We start from the raw sequence: 18,409 nt of genomic DNA on the forward strand, positions 1-18,409 counted from the left end.
AAAACAATATGGTACCGGCACGTAAACAGATACACAGACCAATGGAACAGGATAGAGAGCCCAGAAATAAGCCCACACCTATACTGTCAATTGATCTATGACAAAGGAAGCAAGAATATGCAATGGGGAAAAGACAGCCTTTTCAATAAATAGTGTTGGTAGAACTGGACAGCTACATGTGAAAGAATGAAACTGGACCACTTTCTTTTTTTTTTTTTTTTTAATTTTTTTTTTTTCAACGTTTACTTATTTTTGGGACAGAGAGAGACAGAGCATGAACGGGGGAGGGGCAGAGAGAGAGGGAGACACAGAATCGGAAACAGGCTCCAGGCTCTGAGCCATCAGCCCAGAGCCCGACGCGGGGCTCGAACTCACGGAGCGCGAGATCGTGACCTGGCTGAAGTCGGACGCTTAACCGACTGCGCCACCCAGGCGCCCCTGGACCACTTTCTTAAATCACACACAAAAATAAACTCAAAATTCATTAAAGACCTAAATGTGAGAACTGAAACCAAAAAAAAAAAAAAAAAAAACCTCCTAAAAGAAAACACAGACAGTAATCTCTTGGACATCACCCTTAGCAACATATTTATGTCTCCTGAGGCAAGGGAAACAAAAGCTAAAATAAACCACTGAGTCTATACCAAAGGAAAAAGCTTTTTCACAGCAAAGGACATCATCAACAGAACAAAAAGGCAACTAGTGAATGAAAGGAGATATCTGTAAGTGATATATCTGATGAGGAATTAATATCCATAATATATAAAGAACTTATACAACTCAACAGAAAAAAAAAAAAACACCACTCTGATTAAAACATGGACAGAGGACTTGAGTGGACATTTTTCCAAAGACCTACTGATAGCCAACGGACACATGAAAAGACGCTCAACATCACTAATCATCAGGGAAATAGAAATCAAACCACAATGAGGTTTCTTACACCTTATGCCTGTAAGAATGGCTAGAATCAAAAAGACAAGAAAACAACTGTTGGCGACAATGTGAAGAAAAGGAAAATCTTGTGCACTGTTGGGAGGAATGTAAATTGGTGCAGCCACCATGGAAAACAGAATGGAGGTGCCTCAAAACATTAAAAACAGAAATATCATATCGCCCACTAATTCCATTCCTGGGTATTTACCCAAGAAAGCACTCATTTGAAAGGATATCTGCACCCCTATGTGTATGCAGCACTACTTACAATAGCCAAGATATGGGAGCAGCCCAAGTGTCCATCCACAGGACAATGAATGACGAAGATGTGGAACGTACGAGAGTATTAGTCATAAAAAAGGATCAGATCTTGGGGTGCCTGATTGGTTGGGGCGGTAGGGCGTGTGACTCTTGATCTCTGGTTCATGAGTTCAAGCCCCACGCTGGGTGTAGAGCTTACTTAAAAAATGAACAAAATAAAATAAATGCTTAAAACAACAACGAAGGATCAGACCTTGCCATCTGTGACAACATGGATGCAGCTAGAGTATTTAGCTAAGTGAAATAAGTCAGAGAAAGACAAATACCTTATACTCTTACTTAAGGTGGAATCTAAACAAATGAACAAAAAACACTTTCACGTATGGAGGACAAACTGGTGGTTGCTATGTGGCAAGTGGGTGTGGGGATGGATGAAATAGGTAAAGGGGATTAAGAGGTACAAACTTCCAGTTATCAAGTAAACAAGTCAGGGATGAAGAAGTACAGCATGGGAAAAAAAGTCAGTAATTCTGCAATAAAGTACAGTGACAGACGGAGACTGCCTCTACCATAGTGAACACTGAGTAACGTATAGACGTTGTTGAATTGGTGTTGTACGTCTGAAATTAATAGAACACTGTGTGTCAGCGACGACGAGAGAGAAACTCTCCACGGGCCTCGCATACAAGGGGCTCCACTTTAGATTTCTAAGTCAGCATGACTGTACGTAAACTTCGTTCGAACCCAAGGCCTGGTTTATGGCTCACGTGCACACTGTGCCTGTGCCTCGTGAGACAGCAGCCTGAAGGAAAACCATCTTGCCCTGGAGACATCGAGCAAAGCTCCTGCCCCTGAATTCCTTCACGATACAACTCGGGACGCTGGCCTATGTGCTGATCTCTCATCTTTGGAGCTTTTATGAGATGTAAAACGTATACAACTCTGCGAAAACAATTTGTGCCCTGGAGTGCTTTCTTCCCTGTGAAGACGTGGAAGCTCAGATACGGGGGCTCAGATAACTCTCGATGGGGAGCCTGGGGGCTCAGTCTGTTAAGTGTCCGACTTCCACTCGGGTCACGGTCTCATGGTTCGCGGGTTCGAGCCCCGCGTCGGGCTCTGTGCTGACGGCTCAGAGCCTGGAGCCTGCTTCGGATCCTGTGTCTCCTTCTCTCTCTACCCCTCCCCTGCTCGCACTCTGTCTTTCTCAAAAATAAATAAACATTAAAAAAAAATTTTAAAACAAAATTAACATTTTTTACTAATAAAACCTCAGCAAAGGAGGGGAAAAAAATCCATCGTGAGCTGTTACCAAGAGGCGTGTGGCAGCCTCATCCCGCCACCCTGATGGGGAAAACAAACCGCTGCTCTCCTCTAATGTACAAAATCAGGGCAGGGGCGCCCGAAATGCCCCACAAGGTGTGGGACCCAGAACCACCTGCGGTGAAGAAAGGGCAAAAGAAGCAGTTAAAGGAACCTACTAGGCAAGTTGTAATGAGTCGGAAGCTTTGAAAGGGAATTATTACCATTGTGGGAACAAACGATGTCTGAGAAAAAAAGGACGGGTTGACAAATGACACCGAAGCCGGCTGTGACACAGACAAGGGTGAACACGGTAAAATACGTCTCACCGCCAGCTCAGGAGGAGGGAAGCGTCTAGATAAGGCTGAGCCAGGCCCCGTGCGCCTGTGCCTCCCTCGAGCTGCCCGGAAACGAAGCAGCAGAAGCAGGAACGGTTGCAGGAATGTGGACAGTCACCCGAAACCGGGACGACCGACGGACAGCAGGAGCACATCCAGGGGAACCAGGGCCCTTGGCCAGGCCCAGTGCCCACCCTGGCAGGCCCCGGCCGGGGGCTCAGGTGCCATCGCCTGACTCCCCCTCACAATGAGCCGCACAGGGAGCGTCTAGGACACTGCAGTCCAGGGTCACACGGCTCGGACGGGGCGGAGCTGGCATCCGGGCCCATACTCCTAAGCCCCTGCTGACAACCACAGTGCCTACAGGACAGGACCCAACACGGCAGGGGGCCTACAAGAGGGGCCCAGGGTCCTAGAGGAGAGAGGACCCTGCAGACCCAGCTCCTGGTCGGCGCCCCTGACGTCCTTTCTAAATGACCATGGAGAGCACACTTCGGTTTCCAGGAACGTATGAGGTAAGTGGGCGGCTGCAGGGAATGGGTCCAAAACTCTGCTCGAGCACATATCGAAGAGCACGCGTGGGGACACTGCAGCAGGCCGCGAGGAGCTGACGGCCGTGGGTAAGGAAGGAACGCCTCAAAAAGCCCCACTGGAGAGAAGTTCAGGAAACAATAATGCAAATGCTCCACACGGGGCTCCGCAGCTACGGTCACCAGGGGGACACACATGGTCCCCAGTGTCATGCGTCCTTACGCTGACCCCGCACTGCGAGCTGGGCAAAGAAGGCCACAATCCTAGGACGTGGAAAACTATCGCTCCAGGGAGGCACAGAAAGAACTACCTAGTAAGCTTACTATGGCCCTGAGAAGATAAATAAATTAATCCCTACAATGCTGGTATTTTCGAAAGGCTTGTAGTGAATTTTATAATCACCGGATTTTTGCATCTTTTGTTTGCCATCATGGGTACCATATTCAAAGGAACAAATCATTCTGGGTAATTCTCATTTAAATGGCAGAGGGGAATGTCAGGTCTGTAATCAATACTGAAAGTTTAATTTATAAGTTTTATTAGTTGAGAAGTCAAGGGACACCTGGGTGGCTCAGTCGGTTAAGCGTCTGACTTAGGCTCAGCTCACGATCTTGCAGTTTGAGCCCCACATTGGGCTCGCTGCTGTCAGTGTATAGCCTGCTTTGGATCCTCTGTCCCTCTCTGCCACTGTCCCGCTTGTGCTCTCTCTGTCAAAAATAAACGTTAAAAAAAAAAAAAGCCAAATAAACATGGAACTGAAGCAAGTAGTAGTAAGGGCTCCTTCCCAAGCACCGAGACCCGCTGGGAAGGGATGATCCATCAATCATGACCAAGGTCGTTGTCCAGCATGCGGTGCATGGCCTTCCAAGCTGCTTCCACCAGGTCAAAGTCACTTCCCACCAGCTCCTCAGATGTCCGTGGGACAAGTGCCGACTACGGTCCCCTCGACAGCCAAATGTGCAGATCGTGCTATCTCAGCTCCCACTTGCAGCTCTAGAATTCTACGACACTGAGTCTTAGGGCAACACTTTGTACCCAACAAATGCTGTCCGCCTTAAACTTACATGGTGACATATGTCAATTACTTCTCAATAAAGCTGGGGAAACAAAAGTGAACCTCAACCTGAACTTCACACCTTAAACAAAAATTAACTGAAAACAAATAAAAATGGACTGTATCAAGTGTAAGACACAAACTATAAAGCTTTCATTAGAAAAAGTAGGAGAGGGACACCTGGCTGCCTCAGTCAGTGGAGCACGTGACTCTTGGTCTCAGAGTTGTGAGTTCAAGCCCCATGTTGGGTGGAGAGATACTTAAAAAATAAAACCTCAAAAAAAAGAAAAAAAGGGGACACCTGGGTGGCTCAGTCGGTTGAGCGTCCCACTTCAGCTCAGGTCATGATCTCACAATCTGTGAGTTCGAGCCCTGCATCAGGCTCTGTGCTGACAGCTCGGAGCCTGGAGCCTGCTTCAGATTCAGTGTCTCCCTCTCTCTGCCCCTCCCCTGCTCATGCCTTGTCTCTGTCTCAAAAATAAAAACATTAAAAAAAAATTTAATAATAAAAAAAAAAAGAGGGGCACCTGGTGGCTCAGTTGGTTAAGTGTCTGACTCTTGAGTTCAGCTCAGGTCTTGATGTCAGGGTCATGAGTTCAAGCCCTGAGTCGGGCTCTGTCCTGGGTGTGAAGCCTATTAAAAAAGGGATGGAAGGATGGAGGGAGGGAGGGAAGGAAGGAAAGAGGGAAGACGGGAAGGAGGAAAAGAAACACAGGAGGAAGTTTTTAGAACCTAGGACTAGAGAGAATTTGTTATACGTGATATAAAAAGCAGTCCATAAAAGGTAAAAAAACAACAACAACAAAAAACAATACATTGGACTTAATTAAAATGAGAAGCTTGCTCTGTGGAAGACCCTATTAAAAGAATAAAAACAACAAGCTGCAGACCGGGAGAAAATATCTGGAAACCAGATATCCAACAAAGGTTTTCTATCCAGAATATGTAAAGAGATCTCAAAATGCCACAGTAAAAAACCCAGGATTCCAATCAGAAAATGGGCAAAAAAGATTAAACAGAGGACGCGCACGCAGTAACCAAGACGTGAAAGACCCACACCGTCAGCTGCTCCGAAATGCAAATTCAAAGGACCGTGTCCCTACACACCTGCCAGGTCGGCCAGGACAACCAAAGGCCAGACTGTAGAGAAACCAGCACTCACGCACTGCAGTGGGAACGTGGAAGGTATAGTCTGGAAGCCTGGCAGTTTCTTATAAAATCTTAAAAACAAAACCATACAAGCCAGCAACTGCAAGTTGGTGTTTATCATCTGTCCACAGCCACTTTGCAGGCCACAGCCAAAGACTGCAACCGGCCACCCCCACGTCTTCCTGCTAGTTAATTAAACAAACTGCCAACCATCCATCCACACGGTAAAACACAAGCAGGGACAGGCTATTAATGCCTGCAACAGTTCGGATGGACCTCGGGGGCATTATGCCGAGTCAATCGGTGACACACTGAATGGTCCCATACACATTCTCAAGATAACGAAATCACAGAGGAGGGGGAGAGTGGAGGGTGCTGGGAATGTGAGCGTGGCAGGGGGCAGCAGGGGATCCCTCACTGACAAAGAGTTCCGAGTCTCGACTGTGGTTGTAGGTACACCTGTGTATAAATGGGGTAAAAGTGCAGAGAATTATACACACATAAAACACTGGTAAAATCTGAATTAGGAATATAGTATAGCTAACGTTATTTTTCCAATGCCAATTTCCTAGTTTTCGTATTACTGTACTACAGGTATGTTAAATGAAGCTGGAGAAGGTTACAAGGGTCTCTCTGTACTACTTTCACAACTTCCTGTGAATCTATAATTACTTCAGAACGAACATTTAATAATAAAAAAAAAAGAAACCAATCAAAATCACAAAAGACAAATGTATTTCAAAATCATCTATTTTTGGGGTGCCTGGGTGACTCGGTTGAGTGTCTGACTCTTGATTTTGGCTCAGACTGTGACCCAGGGTCGTGGGATCAAGTCCAAGTCCTCTGCCAGTCTCTGAGAGCAGTGTGAAGCCTGCCTGGGATTCTCTCTCTCCCTCTCTCCCTCCGTGTGTGTGTGTGTGTGTGTGTGTGTGTGTGTGTGTGTGTGTGTGTCTCTCTCTCTCTCTCTCCCCGGCTCATGCTCTCTAAAATAAATAAAATTAAAAAAAATATTACTCATTGTCTAAAGCTATTAATATTTACTTGCAAAGACTAATTTGATGATTGAGCAATAAACTAATTTACATAATAATATTAAATATTAAAACCAACTTTTAAGATTTAAGTATTTTTTGACAATTATAAATCAGGACTCTCATTTAATTCAGGTTGGTTTGGTTTTAACTGTTTTAAAAGGATGAAATCCTGGGGCGCCTGGGTAGCTCAGTCAGTTAAGCCTCTTCGGCTCAGGTCATGATCTCACAGTTTGTGGGTTCGAGCCCTGTGTCAGGCTCTGGGCTGACATCTCAGAGCCTGGAGCCTGATTCGGATTCTGTGTCTTCCTCTCTCTGCCCCTCCCCTGCTAGCACTCTCTCTCAAAATTAAATAAACATTAAAAAAAAAGGATGAAATTCTAATTCCTTCCAAGTTCATTCAAGTTCCTGACAACACGAATCTAATTTTATTTATTTATTTTTTAAGTTTTATTTTTATTTAAGTAATCTCTACATCCAATGTGGGGCTTGAACTCACAACCCCAAGATCAAGAGTTACATTTTCTCCCAACTGAGCCAGCCAGGTGCCCCAGCATGAATCTAATTTTAAAAAACTTCGGCGGCATGTGGGTGGCTGTCAGTTAAGCCTCTGACTTCGGCTCTGGTCATGATCTCGCATCAGGCTCTGCGCTGACAGCTCAGGGCCTGGAGCCTGCTTCAGATTCTGTGTCTCCTCTCTGCCCCTCCCCCGCTCACGCGCTCTCAAAAATCAATAAACGTTAAAAAAGAGTTTAAAAAAAAAGCAACTTCGGCATTGAGACGTTTTATTAGAAAAGTATTCACAGAACCCACACATGGTGGAGAGGGGACACACCGAGATGCCTGAGGCAACCAGGACACAAGTCCCACACACGCCCACAGACGCACACGACCCGCATGATGTCCAGTGTGAGCTCTCCATCCGTATTTGTGGAAATACTGAATAGAAAAGGAAAGCGTACATGGTGGCAGAAACAGGCCCATCCTCACTGCATGACACTGAGTTGGACGATAAGTACCTATTAAATTGCCCCTCCCTTCTCCCTCCATACAGAATGCCCCAGGCTGGCAAGGATGTTGTAACACTGGGCATTTGCTCTGGCAGCAGACCGTCCAAGAAAGACTTTTTGGAAAGTTCTCTGGGAACATGAACCAAGAGCCTAACGTGAAACCCCATAAACTGAACAGGATTCGAGACCCGAAGGGGGCTTTTATAGACAGGCGGCTGCACCCGCCCGTCAACAGGTGTAATAGGATGGCAGTGACCCTGCTGGAGGCAGCCCTGCAGGTCTAAGTGCACTGTCCCTGCACATTCCCTCCCCTGGGAGCTGGGCCTGCTTCCTGAAGCTCCCTCTGGCTGTTGTAACATCCATGCTTTGAGAAAAGTGGTGATTTGGGTAATAAAGATGTGGGGCCATCAACTCCCATAATAAAACACCCGCCTCTTCATTCTGCAGGTTAAACCGACCTTTTCTCAGGTGGTAAACTCAATAAAATCAACTGCTTCCCCTTTTACTTATCAGCCCCCTCCACTGCCCAAGGAAGGACTGACTGCTGCTGGGCCAGCGTCTGGGAGAACCCTCTACTATCACGGGTTTTGTGCCGGCAAATTAAAAACAAAAACAAAAATCCCAGACCCATCAGGAGGGCTCACCTCCAAGCGGAGCCACTGGGCTAGGCACTGCACTGGCACCTGTCCCTGTCCTCAAGTCACCAGGTGGCGGGGCCAAAGGTCCCAGTGAAGAAAGGCCCGGGGTGTGCAAGGCCCAGGGACGGGGAGGTGCGGGGGGCAAGCGGAATTGGGGGAATGAGTCCTCGAATGGCGTCATCCGGAAAGATGGGAAAGCAAGTCACTTGGTTAAAAGCCAGGGCGTATTCCCAAAACGAATGAGGAAGTCTTCCACGTGAGACAGTTGCGCCCCAAGACGGGAAAGGAAAAGTAACCTGTTACTCAGAACCAAAGGCATCCGTTTGCTTGGAGCGACCCCGGCCCGAGACGCCCGCGGGTTCCAGCCGCCGCGGGTCGCCGGTGGGTGTCCGGCACCGAGTGCGGGGCGCTTTCCGGTGACCCCGACCTGCCGGCGAGGGCCGACCCGCCAGGCTGCCCGCCAAGGGGCCGACTCAGGAGGCAGTCGTCGCGGGCCAAGTCGGGGATCGCGCCCTCAGGCCCACACCCCGTCGGCCGGCGGGATCGCGCCCCCAACACCTCCCCCCGCCGGTCCCCGGCCTCCGGGCGGCCCCGCGACCACGGGCGGCGGCGACCGCGGGCGGAGGGCAGGGCCGAGCGGCCGCGCGCACTCACCGTTCGCTGCCCCGGGCGCCTGCGGGGCCGTCCCCTCTCCGGGCCGAGCCCGCGGGCCCCGCCGCCCCGCCGCCGCTCGCCGTCGCTAGCCGGCCCCCGGCGCCGCGGCCTCCCCCCGCCCCATGGCCGCCCCCCGCCCCACGGCCGCCGGGACCGCGGCGCCGGCCCGCCGAGCAGCAATACAGCCAGTGCGCACGCGTGCGCGCCCGCGCCGCGCATGCGCCACACGCCGCGCATGCGCTCTTCCCGCGCCACGCCCCCGCGCACGTGGTTCGGCCGGCAAGGACTTGGGTCTGGGATGGGAAAGGCGGGGCTGGGGTCGGGGCCTGGCCTGGGATCTGGGGTGGGCCTTCGGCCGCCGCGACCCCGACGGCGGCCTCCGGGAGGAAGAACCTTGGATCTCGGTCACCCCGCCGCTTCGGATACTCGTCCGTCAGTCCGCTGGGCTGGCACCCCCTGCCCCTGCCCCTGCCCCCTGGCTGTCCCAGCTCCCCACCACCGCGGTTAGGGTGGGCTGGCCTCGGCCCCGCGAGTGGTGACAGTACCCGCCTAGGATTCCGTAACTGACAGGGTATGAATCTGCGGAGAAGGAACATGTTTGGGGAACCAAAACTCGTTGTGAGCAGCTGCGGCAGCACGGGCCCCTCCCTGCCAGGACAGCTGGAAGGGGGCGACCTGGGCCGGCTACCAGGGGCCTCGTCCACCCCAAGCAGCCTGGCAGGGACTTGCACACCACCTGGACTGCAGGGGCTCTAGGCTTGGGATGTCAGAGGGGCCACTGTATGGTGACTTGTTAGCACTGTCCTCCCCTCCCCCCTTTCCCACCACCGCTGCAGGACCCAGACAGGAGGGAGGAAGGGGACCAAGGCCACAGTGCCCACTTTGTACCTTCGCTGCAGGCCTTCCCCAATCCACCCAGGAGTCAAGTATCCCAATAGTGTGCCAGGCTCCTGGGACACATCTATGAATAAGCTGATGCGGGTCACTGTAGAGGAACCCCGGGCAGTGCACTGTTGGGTGCTTGGTAATCTGCCTGGGCTCCCAAGTGCCAACCATTATTCCTTGTGTACACTCAGGTGTCCCACACCTCGTATAGACTGGAGTACTCTGCAAACCGCCTGACTTCCAGGTTTCCACAACCCCCATACCTGCTGTTGTCAGTCTTCTCTGGCGGGGTCTCTTGGCCCTGTGTCCAGAGACTTGAAACACAGAGGGGCACAAGACAGGACATGTCTCCCTGCTGTCTTGGGGCCACTGGGCAGCGGGGTCACCAAGAGTGAGTGGAAAGGGGGCCAAGGATGGCAGGAATTTGGGGTGATTTCTCAAGCTCTGTAACTTCCTTTTCTGGTTGTTTTGGAAACCCCACCACTTCCCTAAAGTGACCGCCAGCCACACCCACAGGAGAAGCCTTTTGAGCTGCACATCTGGGATATGGTCATTAACAAAATAATACTAATGCTTGAGCCAGCTCTTACTATGTTCCAGGCATTGGGCTAGGCCTCCCAAGAACCTTCTAGATCAGGAAGAGTCTATAGAGAAGGCACCAAGGCAGAAGAGCCAGCCTTATGGCTAGCCGAGTTCACACAGCAGGGCCCTTCCTGTGTGTCCCTCTCTAAAGGGAACTTGTGTCAGTGTTTGCAATAATGGAAAGCCTCTGTCCACCCCAACCTCAGAGGGTGCTTCCCCATTTCAGAGATGAAAAAACAGGGGCTGTGGCTTCCTTCACCTGACCCGGATTGTGCAAAATTTCCCAGTAGGCCCGGGTCCCACTCTGCCCCATCAAACACTGGTCAATAGTAATGGAAACCCCCACCAGGCCCCCCAAAGGCTGGCCAGTAGTAATGGAAGCCAATGCTGGGAGGGGTGGGGTGCTTTAAGGCATCCGGAAGGTTCCTAGAGGCCGTTTGGCTTGGGCTGAGTCCAAAGGCGGAGTAGGAATAAGCCAGGCTTGGTGGGGAGAGGGAAGGGCCAGCACCAAGGACAATGGCTGGTGTGAGGATGGGGGTGGGGGGTGGGTGGATGCTAGGCAGGCTAGTTTGGGCTGGGCTGAGGAAGAGGGTTCTGCCTCAGAGGGTCTCAAGGGTAACCTTTCCCAACGCTCGTATTTGTTTCTTTGTATTTTCTTAAGTGTGACTTGTGATTCCTGTTTTATTTAAGCCTCAGACCCCTAAAACCTAGATGTACCCTCTTCGGAGGGTTGAATGCTGGGGGATATCAGGGTGGGTGGGTTAGGTAGTGGAAGAAGGAAGCCTGGGCCATGGAGGGTAGAGCCAGATAGGCTGCCTGCCTAGAGCTGGACTCATTCAGACAGGGTGGGGGGTCCTGGATTTTAAGTGCAGTCTCGAGCGCAGCTCTCAGGTGAAGCGGGTACTCCTTGGAGTCCTGCCCCCAGCTCACATGGAAGTTGGCCTCAACTGTGCTTGACGGGTGAGAGGATGAACAGAGATTGCCCAGCACCCAAAAGGGGAAGTGGCCAGGAGCCTGGGTGACAGGGGCGGCAGGGAAGGACCAAGGCTCCCTGTGGAGGTGGGTGTCTTGGGCTATTCAGAAGTCATCTTGTCCATACCCCCAGCCCCAGGCCTCTAGCCAGAGCGCACAGGGCAAGTCCAGCCCCTCCTTACCTATTCCTCTCCAGGGGCCAGTGTCTGGAATTGCCAACTTGGCTCCCTCCTGGTGGGAGTGGTTTTGGGTGACCGAGTGTGGAAAGAAGCCCTTCTTCCTGCAGGCCTGCCAGGTGCCAGGCACACGGTCCAGCAGGGGACAAGATCTTGGAGTAGACCGTGAACTTCTCACCAGGGTGGTTAGCAAAGGGACAGCCCCCCCACCCCCACCAGCTAGGAGGAGCTACAGAGGGGCAGAGGCAGTGCCAGCTTGCGGTGGGTGGGGTCTGGCATCTGCACAAAGGGGCTTGATGAATTCTCACAAGGCCTCTAGGAAACAGGTGCTTTTGTTGTCTGCGGTTTTCACTCAGGGAATCTGGGGCACCGGCCGAGTAACCTGCAGCGAGGACATGAGGGGCAGAGTGTGGCCCTAGCTCCGGGAAGGCTTTGACTGGACTCCAGGAGTGGGGAGCTGGGGGAGACAGAGCGCTAGGAAGAGGAGGGCCCCTGCCTGGACAGCACACCCCTCAGGGCAGCCCACGGGGCTGGTGGGGCCACGTTGAGGATCAGGCACTGTGGGGGGTGGCAGAAGCCCCCAGTATCCATCTGGGGCACAACACTGAGTGGGTATGGTGGTGACAGAACCCTAGAAGTCACCGAGAGGCCCCAGCTCAGTCCAGCCTCCCAAGGGCTCCGTGTGGAGCTTGGACAGCACACTTGCAACAGGTGCCCACAAGGGCAGGGCCATGACTAGGACAGGAGGGGTGGAAGTCTCAGGGGAGACTGGAGGAAGGGGAGGGAGCACGGCCAGCACCCTGGAAGGGGACGCATGGCAAAGAGCGAGAAGTCACTTTCCGAGGGCTGTCCAGGCAGCAGAGGTTAAGTGCTAAAAGGTCCTGCTCAGTCCGTGCAAGCTTGAGTTTTGTGCCTGAAGGTTGAAAATGAACACAGTCTGCCCTGGCTGTGCAGGTGTCCCTTCACTTCTGCACAGCGAGATGGCCACTGGTACCCTACTGGTACCTGTTTCCAGTGGCTGCTTTGCTGAGAAAGTGGGACAGTGATCTCAGAGCCAGCAGAGAGCTAGCTGCACCATGCAGGGGCAGGTCAGGGAGCAGGGGACGTGCCGGGTGCCAGGCTGGGGCACTGAAGGACAGAGGGAACACGTGGGCATCTGTGGGCTACCAGTCCTCGCTGAGGTTCCATTGTACCCCATCCCAGGGTGTACCTCTGTGCAGGATAACTACCTGCTTTCTGCTCCCGGGAGAACCTCCCTCCCAATGACTCCAGTCATCAGCCCCAGGAGCACCTCAGATGCTCCCTGGCATTTTGTAAGACAGCCAGCAGGGTCTTTCAGGGAGCAGTGGGGGAGGAGGTTGAAGCCAGGCAAACCTAGCATTCAGGCTGCCAGTCCCTGGGGAGACGGCACCCCTGGTCGTGGCAGAAACGCACGGGAGAAATGCACCCGCTCCTCCTGCTGCCCTGTCTTGCTGGTAATTGGAGAAGAGAGCCTCAGGCGGGAGTACTTCCCATGGAGAGCAGTCTTCACTTATTTATGAAAAAGTACCAGCATTTAACCCAAGAAAACTACCGAGTCACCTTTTATAACCTTGTAGAATGAGGAAGGGACGGGGCCCTGGTGGAGGTCCTTCAGGGGTATGCCCGTTCCGAGTGGTTTCTCACGCTTTGGGGGAGATACTCAGTTTTTCTTATAAGATGCCGCTCTTTTTACCCAGATGGAGATAAAAACCTCAGTCAGAAGGAAAGCATGTGTCTGGAGTAACGTCCTAGATCTTACAGAGGGAGGAGGAGGTAAGGGCCTCAGGCCCCGAAGATGAGAGACACTGGCAGGACGGCGCCTGGGGATGTTCCTCGCGCGCTGGGCAGTGGCCTGAGAGGTGGGGGAAGGGCGGCTGGGCCCCGACAGTGGCAGAACTGCTGGGCGCTGCTACTGCGTGGGGCCGGCCGAGGACCCGACCCTCCTTTCAGGGACTCTTGGCGATGGGGACAAAAGGCATGGCAGAAAAGCAGGCAGCCATGCCACTGCCCACACGACCACATCCGGCCGACGTCACCGAGTAGGCCGGCCAGGGGAAGACGGCTGTGTCACGAGCCCAAACAGCCTGGCAAATAAGCAGCCACACCCAAGTCCCTCATGTCAAACCGCTTTATTACATCTTAAATAACAGTACAGTTTAATATAGTATCTATCTCGCATCCAGCCTCCTTGCAATACACTGACTTTAAAATTAAATACAGTGAGGGCACGGGGTGCAGAGAGCTCCTACAGAGGTGTGGATGGGAGGGAAGGAGGGCTCGTGTTTCTTCTCCCTGCCAGCCCCTGGCCTACTGCACGGCACAGCGCAGTTCTGTACAGGATGCTGCGGAAACAGGACGGAGAGAAGCCCCCGCTGCTGCTGTGGAGCGGGCTCGGGTGCAGGGAGGCAGCCCACGGCGCCGCTGTCCCCCGGCCTCCAGCGGGACCGGGGAGGCGTGGGTGTTATACGACGACCCGCCTCAGATGCAGAAGGCTGGTCCCACGGCAGAGACAGGCCAAGAGGAGTTGGCAGAGGAAGGCCGGGTCTCTACCCCCTGCTCCCCCCGCCCCCGAGTCCAACGGCAATCCTTTGCAACAGGGCTTTTTTTTTTTTTTTTTTTTTTTTTTGTTTTAAAAGAAAGAAAGCAAACAGTGACTCATCCTGCCACCCAAGCGCGAGGGGCTGCTCGCTGTACTGCTTCCGGTGCACAGAATGGCAGCAAGAAGTGGACAGAGCCGCGATGGTTACAACTTGAAAGAGGTTATTTCTTAAAAGAAAAAGAACATCTAAGGACTGAGTCCTGGATGCACTTTTGAGCATTTCTACAGCATGCGATTCTAAGAGTAAACCCACCCAATATGGCAAACGATCAAATTTTTTAAAATTTAACTTAGAAAGTTTGAGATCATTATTTTCAAAACATTGATTTGTACATGGTTTCATACACAAATAATTGACTGACTATCCAAGCACGGGACGGGCGCCTCTCTTGAAAACAGAGGTTCCTGACGGCTGGGGGCAGGGCACAGGGTAGCGTTAGGCTATTATCATGGACTTCCTTCCCTCCAACTTCACAAGGAAACCCGCTGTGAGATTAAGAACTGAACTGAGAAGGCAGGGAGGATGGGCGGGGAGGAACAGGTGCCTAACTGGAGTAGACTTCATCACACGTTCAAGACCATCCACGGCGTGTGCTTGCTTCCTTTCCTGATTAGCGTCTGTCTGCCTTTCTAGGCCGTGTTTGTGCGTAACAATTACGTGACACAGGACAAAAAATAAAAAACTGAGGGACTCAGTTTACATCATTAACAATTTCGGAGAGGCTGCACCAGACCCTCTTCCTCTGTTGAACTACTGAACGTAAAGGAATATATTTTAAGAAGGAAATATGAATGTTTGCAAAATCCTGTTACAAACACAACCTGAAATTTAGAACCAGTTACGAGATAAAATCCTCCACTTGTTTTGCGTGAACAGCACAAAATAGGGTCACTGACCTGAAATTCAAATGAACTAGTGAAAAGGTGTGTCTGTCTCACAATTACACTCAAGTTTACCTTCTGGTTAACATGTTTATTATGGTATTTCCTTTTAAATTCATTCCAGACAAAAAAGAACAAAGACGATGGTCCCGGAAGGAATGCACAATTTTGTCTCAGTTTACAGCACAGAGGTTCTCTTAATGGGAATTGTGCTCTTGGTTTCAGCAATAAGTGAAGGAAAAGGCCTTGCCCTTTTGAAGTTCTGAGGGGGTGCAGGGCGTCCACGTTAGTAGGGGTGGAGAGGAAATGCTATCACTGTAACGCTTCAAGGTTGGAATGGTCTTCCAGTCGCCACGACGTCCACCTGCTGTTTTAAACAGAGTTTAAAGCAATATAAACAGAGAACACCCACACTCACTGCTCCTGCTCTCCCCACCGTCCCGCCCGTCTGCCCTAAGGACACGTCACCTCAGGTGGATGTAACGCTCACCTGAGCACAGTTCCAGATCAGCTCTACATCGAATTAATCTAGCAACTGTGACATCCTATGTGCCGTGTGAAATACATACACAGACGTGCACGCAGGGAGGGCACCTTGGCTGCTGCATTACCTGTCGACGTTAGTTCCAGATCTTGAGGAAGCTGTCCCAGGACCCTGTCGCCACGGCCATCCCATCGTCAGTCACCCCCAGGCAGCTGACGCGGTTGTCATGCCCGGCCAAGACACCTGAGAGCAGATGACAGCCCAGTCACTCCAGGACCCAGAGGTGCCCCACCTGGGGGCGACGCGGCGATGCTATGCAGGGCTGGCTGGCAGGGCCACCCGCGGAAGCATACCCAGAACGCCAAGGCCCCTCCTCTGCAATGTCCCAATGGCAGGGAAGGACACCGGGAGGCAGAGAAACCACGCTGGTCCAAGGCGAGTGCAGCTCACTATACTCCTCTCTTAAAAACAACATGGACACACCTACAGCCACAGGGAAGTGTTCACACACAACAAAGACGCACTGGAGCCCCCAGTAAGAAGTCTGACTTAAGACAGCCGTGATGACAAGGAACATACACAATAAAAAGGTACAGACACACACAGTGAGTAACTTAGGACCTTTGGCACCAACTCCTGAATGTATTCACTGTGGTAAGACGCTTAAATAAAAAATGAAATATAGGGGGACCTGGGTGGCTCAGTCAGTTGAGCGTCCAACTCTCGATTTCAGCTCAGGTCATGATCTCATCACGTTCGTGAGATTCAGCCCCAGGTCAGGCTGTGCACTGAGCATGGAGCCTGCTTGAGATTCTCTCTCTGCCCCTCCCCACCCCCTCTCAAAATAAATAAATAAATATAATAAAACAAGAAAGAAAGAAAGAAAGAAAGAAAGAAAGAAAGAAAGAAAGAAAGAACGAAAGAAGAAAGAAAGAAAAAGAAAGCGAGAAAGAAAGAAAGAAAGAAAGAAAGAAAGAAAGAAAGAAAGAAAGAAAGAAAGAAAAGAAAGGAAAAAAGAAAGAAATCTAAATCATAATAAAAAAAGCCAACCATTCCAATCTCAGGGCAATTAGAACCCAAGAGTGTAAGCCTGTGGGCTGTTCATCTGTTTGTAACCCCTGGAGCCTAGCACAGGGCACAAAACAGAGAGCTGGACACTGAGGCAAGAGGGGCCAATGGGATGTCACACAGTGACTCCATGCTGACCCCACAGTGAGACAAGCCTCCTGTTGACATTCAGTCACCTGTGCTTAGATAATCATCAGCCAGGGGCACCTGGGTGGCTCAGTTAACCCTCCAACTTCGGTTCAGGTCATGATCTCACAGTTTGGGCGTTCGAGCCCTGCATCGGGCTCTGTGCTGACAGCTCGGAGCCTGGAGCCTGCTTCCGATTCTATGTCCCCCTCTCTCTGCCCCTCCCCCACTCGTGCTCTGTCTCTCTTTCTCTCTCAAAGAGAAACATTAAAAAAAAAAAAATTAGAAAAAAAGAAGGTAATTATCATCCAGAACATTCCTCGTCTGATCGGAAGAATCTGATGGCTAATTTCAGAGAATCCGTGTCCATTTCCTATACTCCTTAGTGTCACAGCTGAGTAAAGAGACAGACTCAGCTGGATGGAACAGTGTCCTCTGCTGTGGCACCAGGACCAGAAAACTGTTGGGGCAGTGGGAGCAAGAGGTATGCAAGAGGGAGTGGGGGGCAGGAGGGGAATTCAGCCCAGGGTGGGTAAAGATCCATCAGAAAGTGGGACGTCAAGGTAAGAACCCCCCAAGAAGACCCCAAGTCATGCTCCCTTCTTCCCCCTGCCAAGATTAACTGGGTTGAAAGATTCTGAAAATGTCGATTCAATTCAGCTGCCTGCCTGTCCACGTTTATTACAGGATGTTTCTCACCTTTTGTACAATTTGTGTTTTATTTTCTAATTTTTTTTTAAGATTTTATTTTTAGGTAATCTTTACACCCAACATAGGGCTTGAACTCACAACCGCAAGATCAAGAGGCACACACTCTACTGACTGAGCCAGTCGGGCAACCCTGTACGACTTGTGTTTTAATGCCCTTTACAGCCACATGCTTGCCTTTGATGTGTGAACTTGAGACTTTAGACCTGCCCAAGCCTGTGCCGCATAGATGACACAGTTCCACCACGTACACCCGGTGGAGAGAGAAAGCAAGGTGAGGGCCTTGAAGACCCAGCAGCTGTCCGCCCACCGTGGTGGTCTCCGTGCACCCCACACAGTGCGTGTAAGGAGATCTGGTGCCAGGGAAGCCAACGTGCTGGAGACCCTGAGCGCAGACACCCTGGCCTGTCCCCTGTCCTTCCACCGGCCACACCACAGGGCAGGCAGATATACTTGGGCACAGCATGTGCTTCTTACCAGCATCATGTGTGCAAACCCGAATATTCCAGCCTCTGGGAGTCAGGTCCATCCTCAAAGGTGAGCCCTCAGTGCCTAGGAGGCCCAGGAGGCCCGGCGAGCACCCACCTGCCCTGTCGGCCTTGAGCGCGTCCCACACGTTGCAGTTGAAGTCGTCGTACCCTGCAAGGAGCAGGCGCCCACTCTTGGAGAAGGACACCGAGGTGATCCCACAGATGATGTTGTCATGGGAGTAAGTCATGAGCTCCTGGTCCGCACGGAGGTCGAACAGCCTGCAGGTAGCATCATCCGAGCCAGTGGCAAACGCATTGCCATTTGGAAAGAACTAGAAAGAGAAAGCAAGCCGAGAGAGTAGGCAAATGCACACAGAGAAGTAGTGGAAACAGGACCGGCCCACACAGGGCTGCTGCCCGCACAGGAGGAAAGGGTCAGCAGGGGCCGGACTCTGGAGACACAGGGAAGCAGAGCGGCAGCGGCCTGGGCACCCAGAAGGGAGGGCGTCGGTACTGGGGCAGGCACGGCGGCCGT

At 51.7% G+C, this 18,409-nt stretch overlaps 2 protein-coding genes across 6 annotated transcripts in view; both read right to left on the bottom strand.

Moving 5' to 3' along the window:
- NADK (NAD kinase) overlaps nucleotides 1-10,175 on the bottom strand; it is a 32,379-nt gene extending 22,204 nt beyond the window's left edge. For 2 of the 3 annotated variants that reach the window (XM_030327679.1, XM_030327678.1), the window contains exon 1: nucleotides 10,050-10,175. In XM_030327679.1, coding sequence (XP_030183539.1) covers nucleotides 10,050-10,132 — 83 coding nt within the window. In that variant the 5' untranslated portion in view covers nucleotides 10,133-10,175. Of the gene's footprint in view, nucleotides 1-8,901; nucleotides 8,963-10,049 lie in introns of those variants that run through there. The other variant, XM_030327680.1, reaches the window with a different exon arrangement.
- A 3,475-nt stretch (nucleotides 10,176-13,650) lies between these two features.
- GNB1 (G protein subunit beta 1) overlaps nucleotides 13,651-18,409 on the bottom strand; it is an 89,808-nt gene continuing 85,049 nt past the window's right edge. For all 3 annotated transcript variants that reach the window (XM_030327683.1, XM_030327682.1, XM_032594178.1), the window contains 3 exons: nucleotides 17,990-18,206; nucleotides 15,630-15,745; nucleotides 13,651-15,385 (listed from right to left, as the gene is read on the bottom strand). In XM_030327683.1, coding sequence (XP_030183543.1) covers nucleotides 15,639-15,745; nucleotides 17,990-18,206 — 324 coding nt within the window. In that variant the 3' untranslated portion in view covers nucleotides 13,651-15,385; nucleotides 15,630-15,638. The remainder of the gene's footprint in view (nucleotides 15,386-15,629; nucleotides 15,746-17,989; nucleotides 18,207-18,409) is intronic.

Source organism: Lynx canadensis, chromosome C1 (assembly GCF_007474595.2).
Source record: "Lynx canadensis isolate LIC74 chromosome C1, mLynCan4.pri.v2, whole genome shotgun sequence".
Classification (NCBI taxonomy): Eukaryota; Metazoa; Chordata; class Mammalia; order Carnivora; family Felidae; genus Lynx; species Lynx canadensis.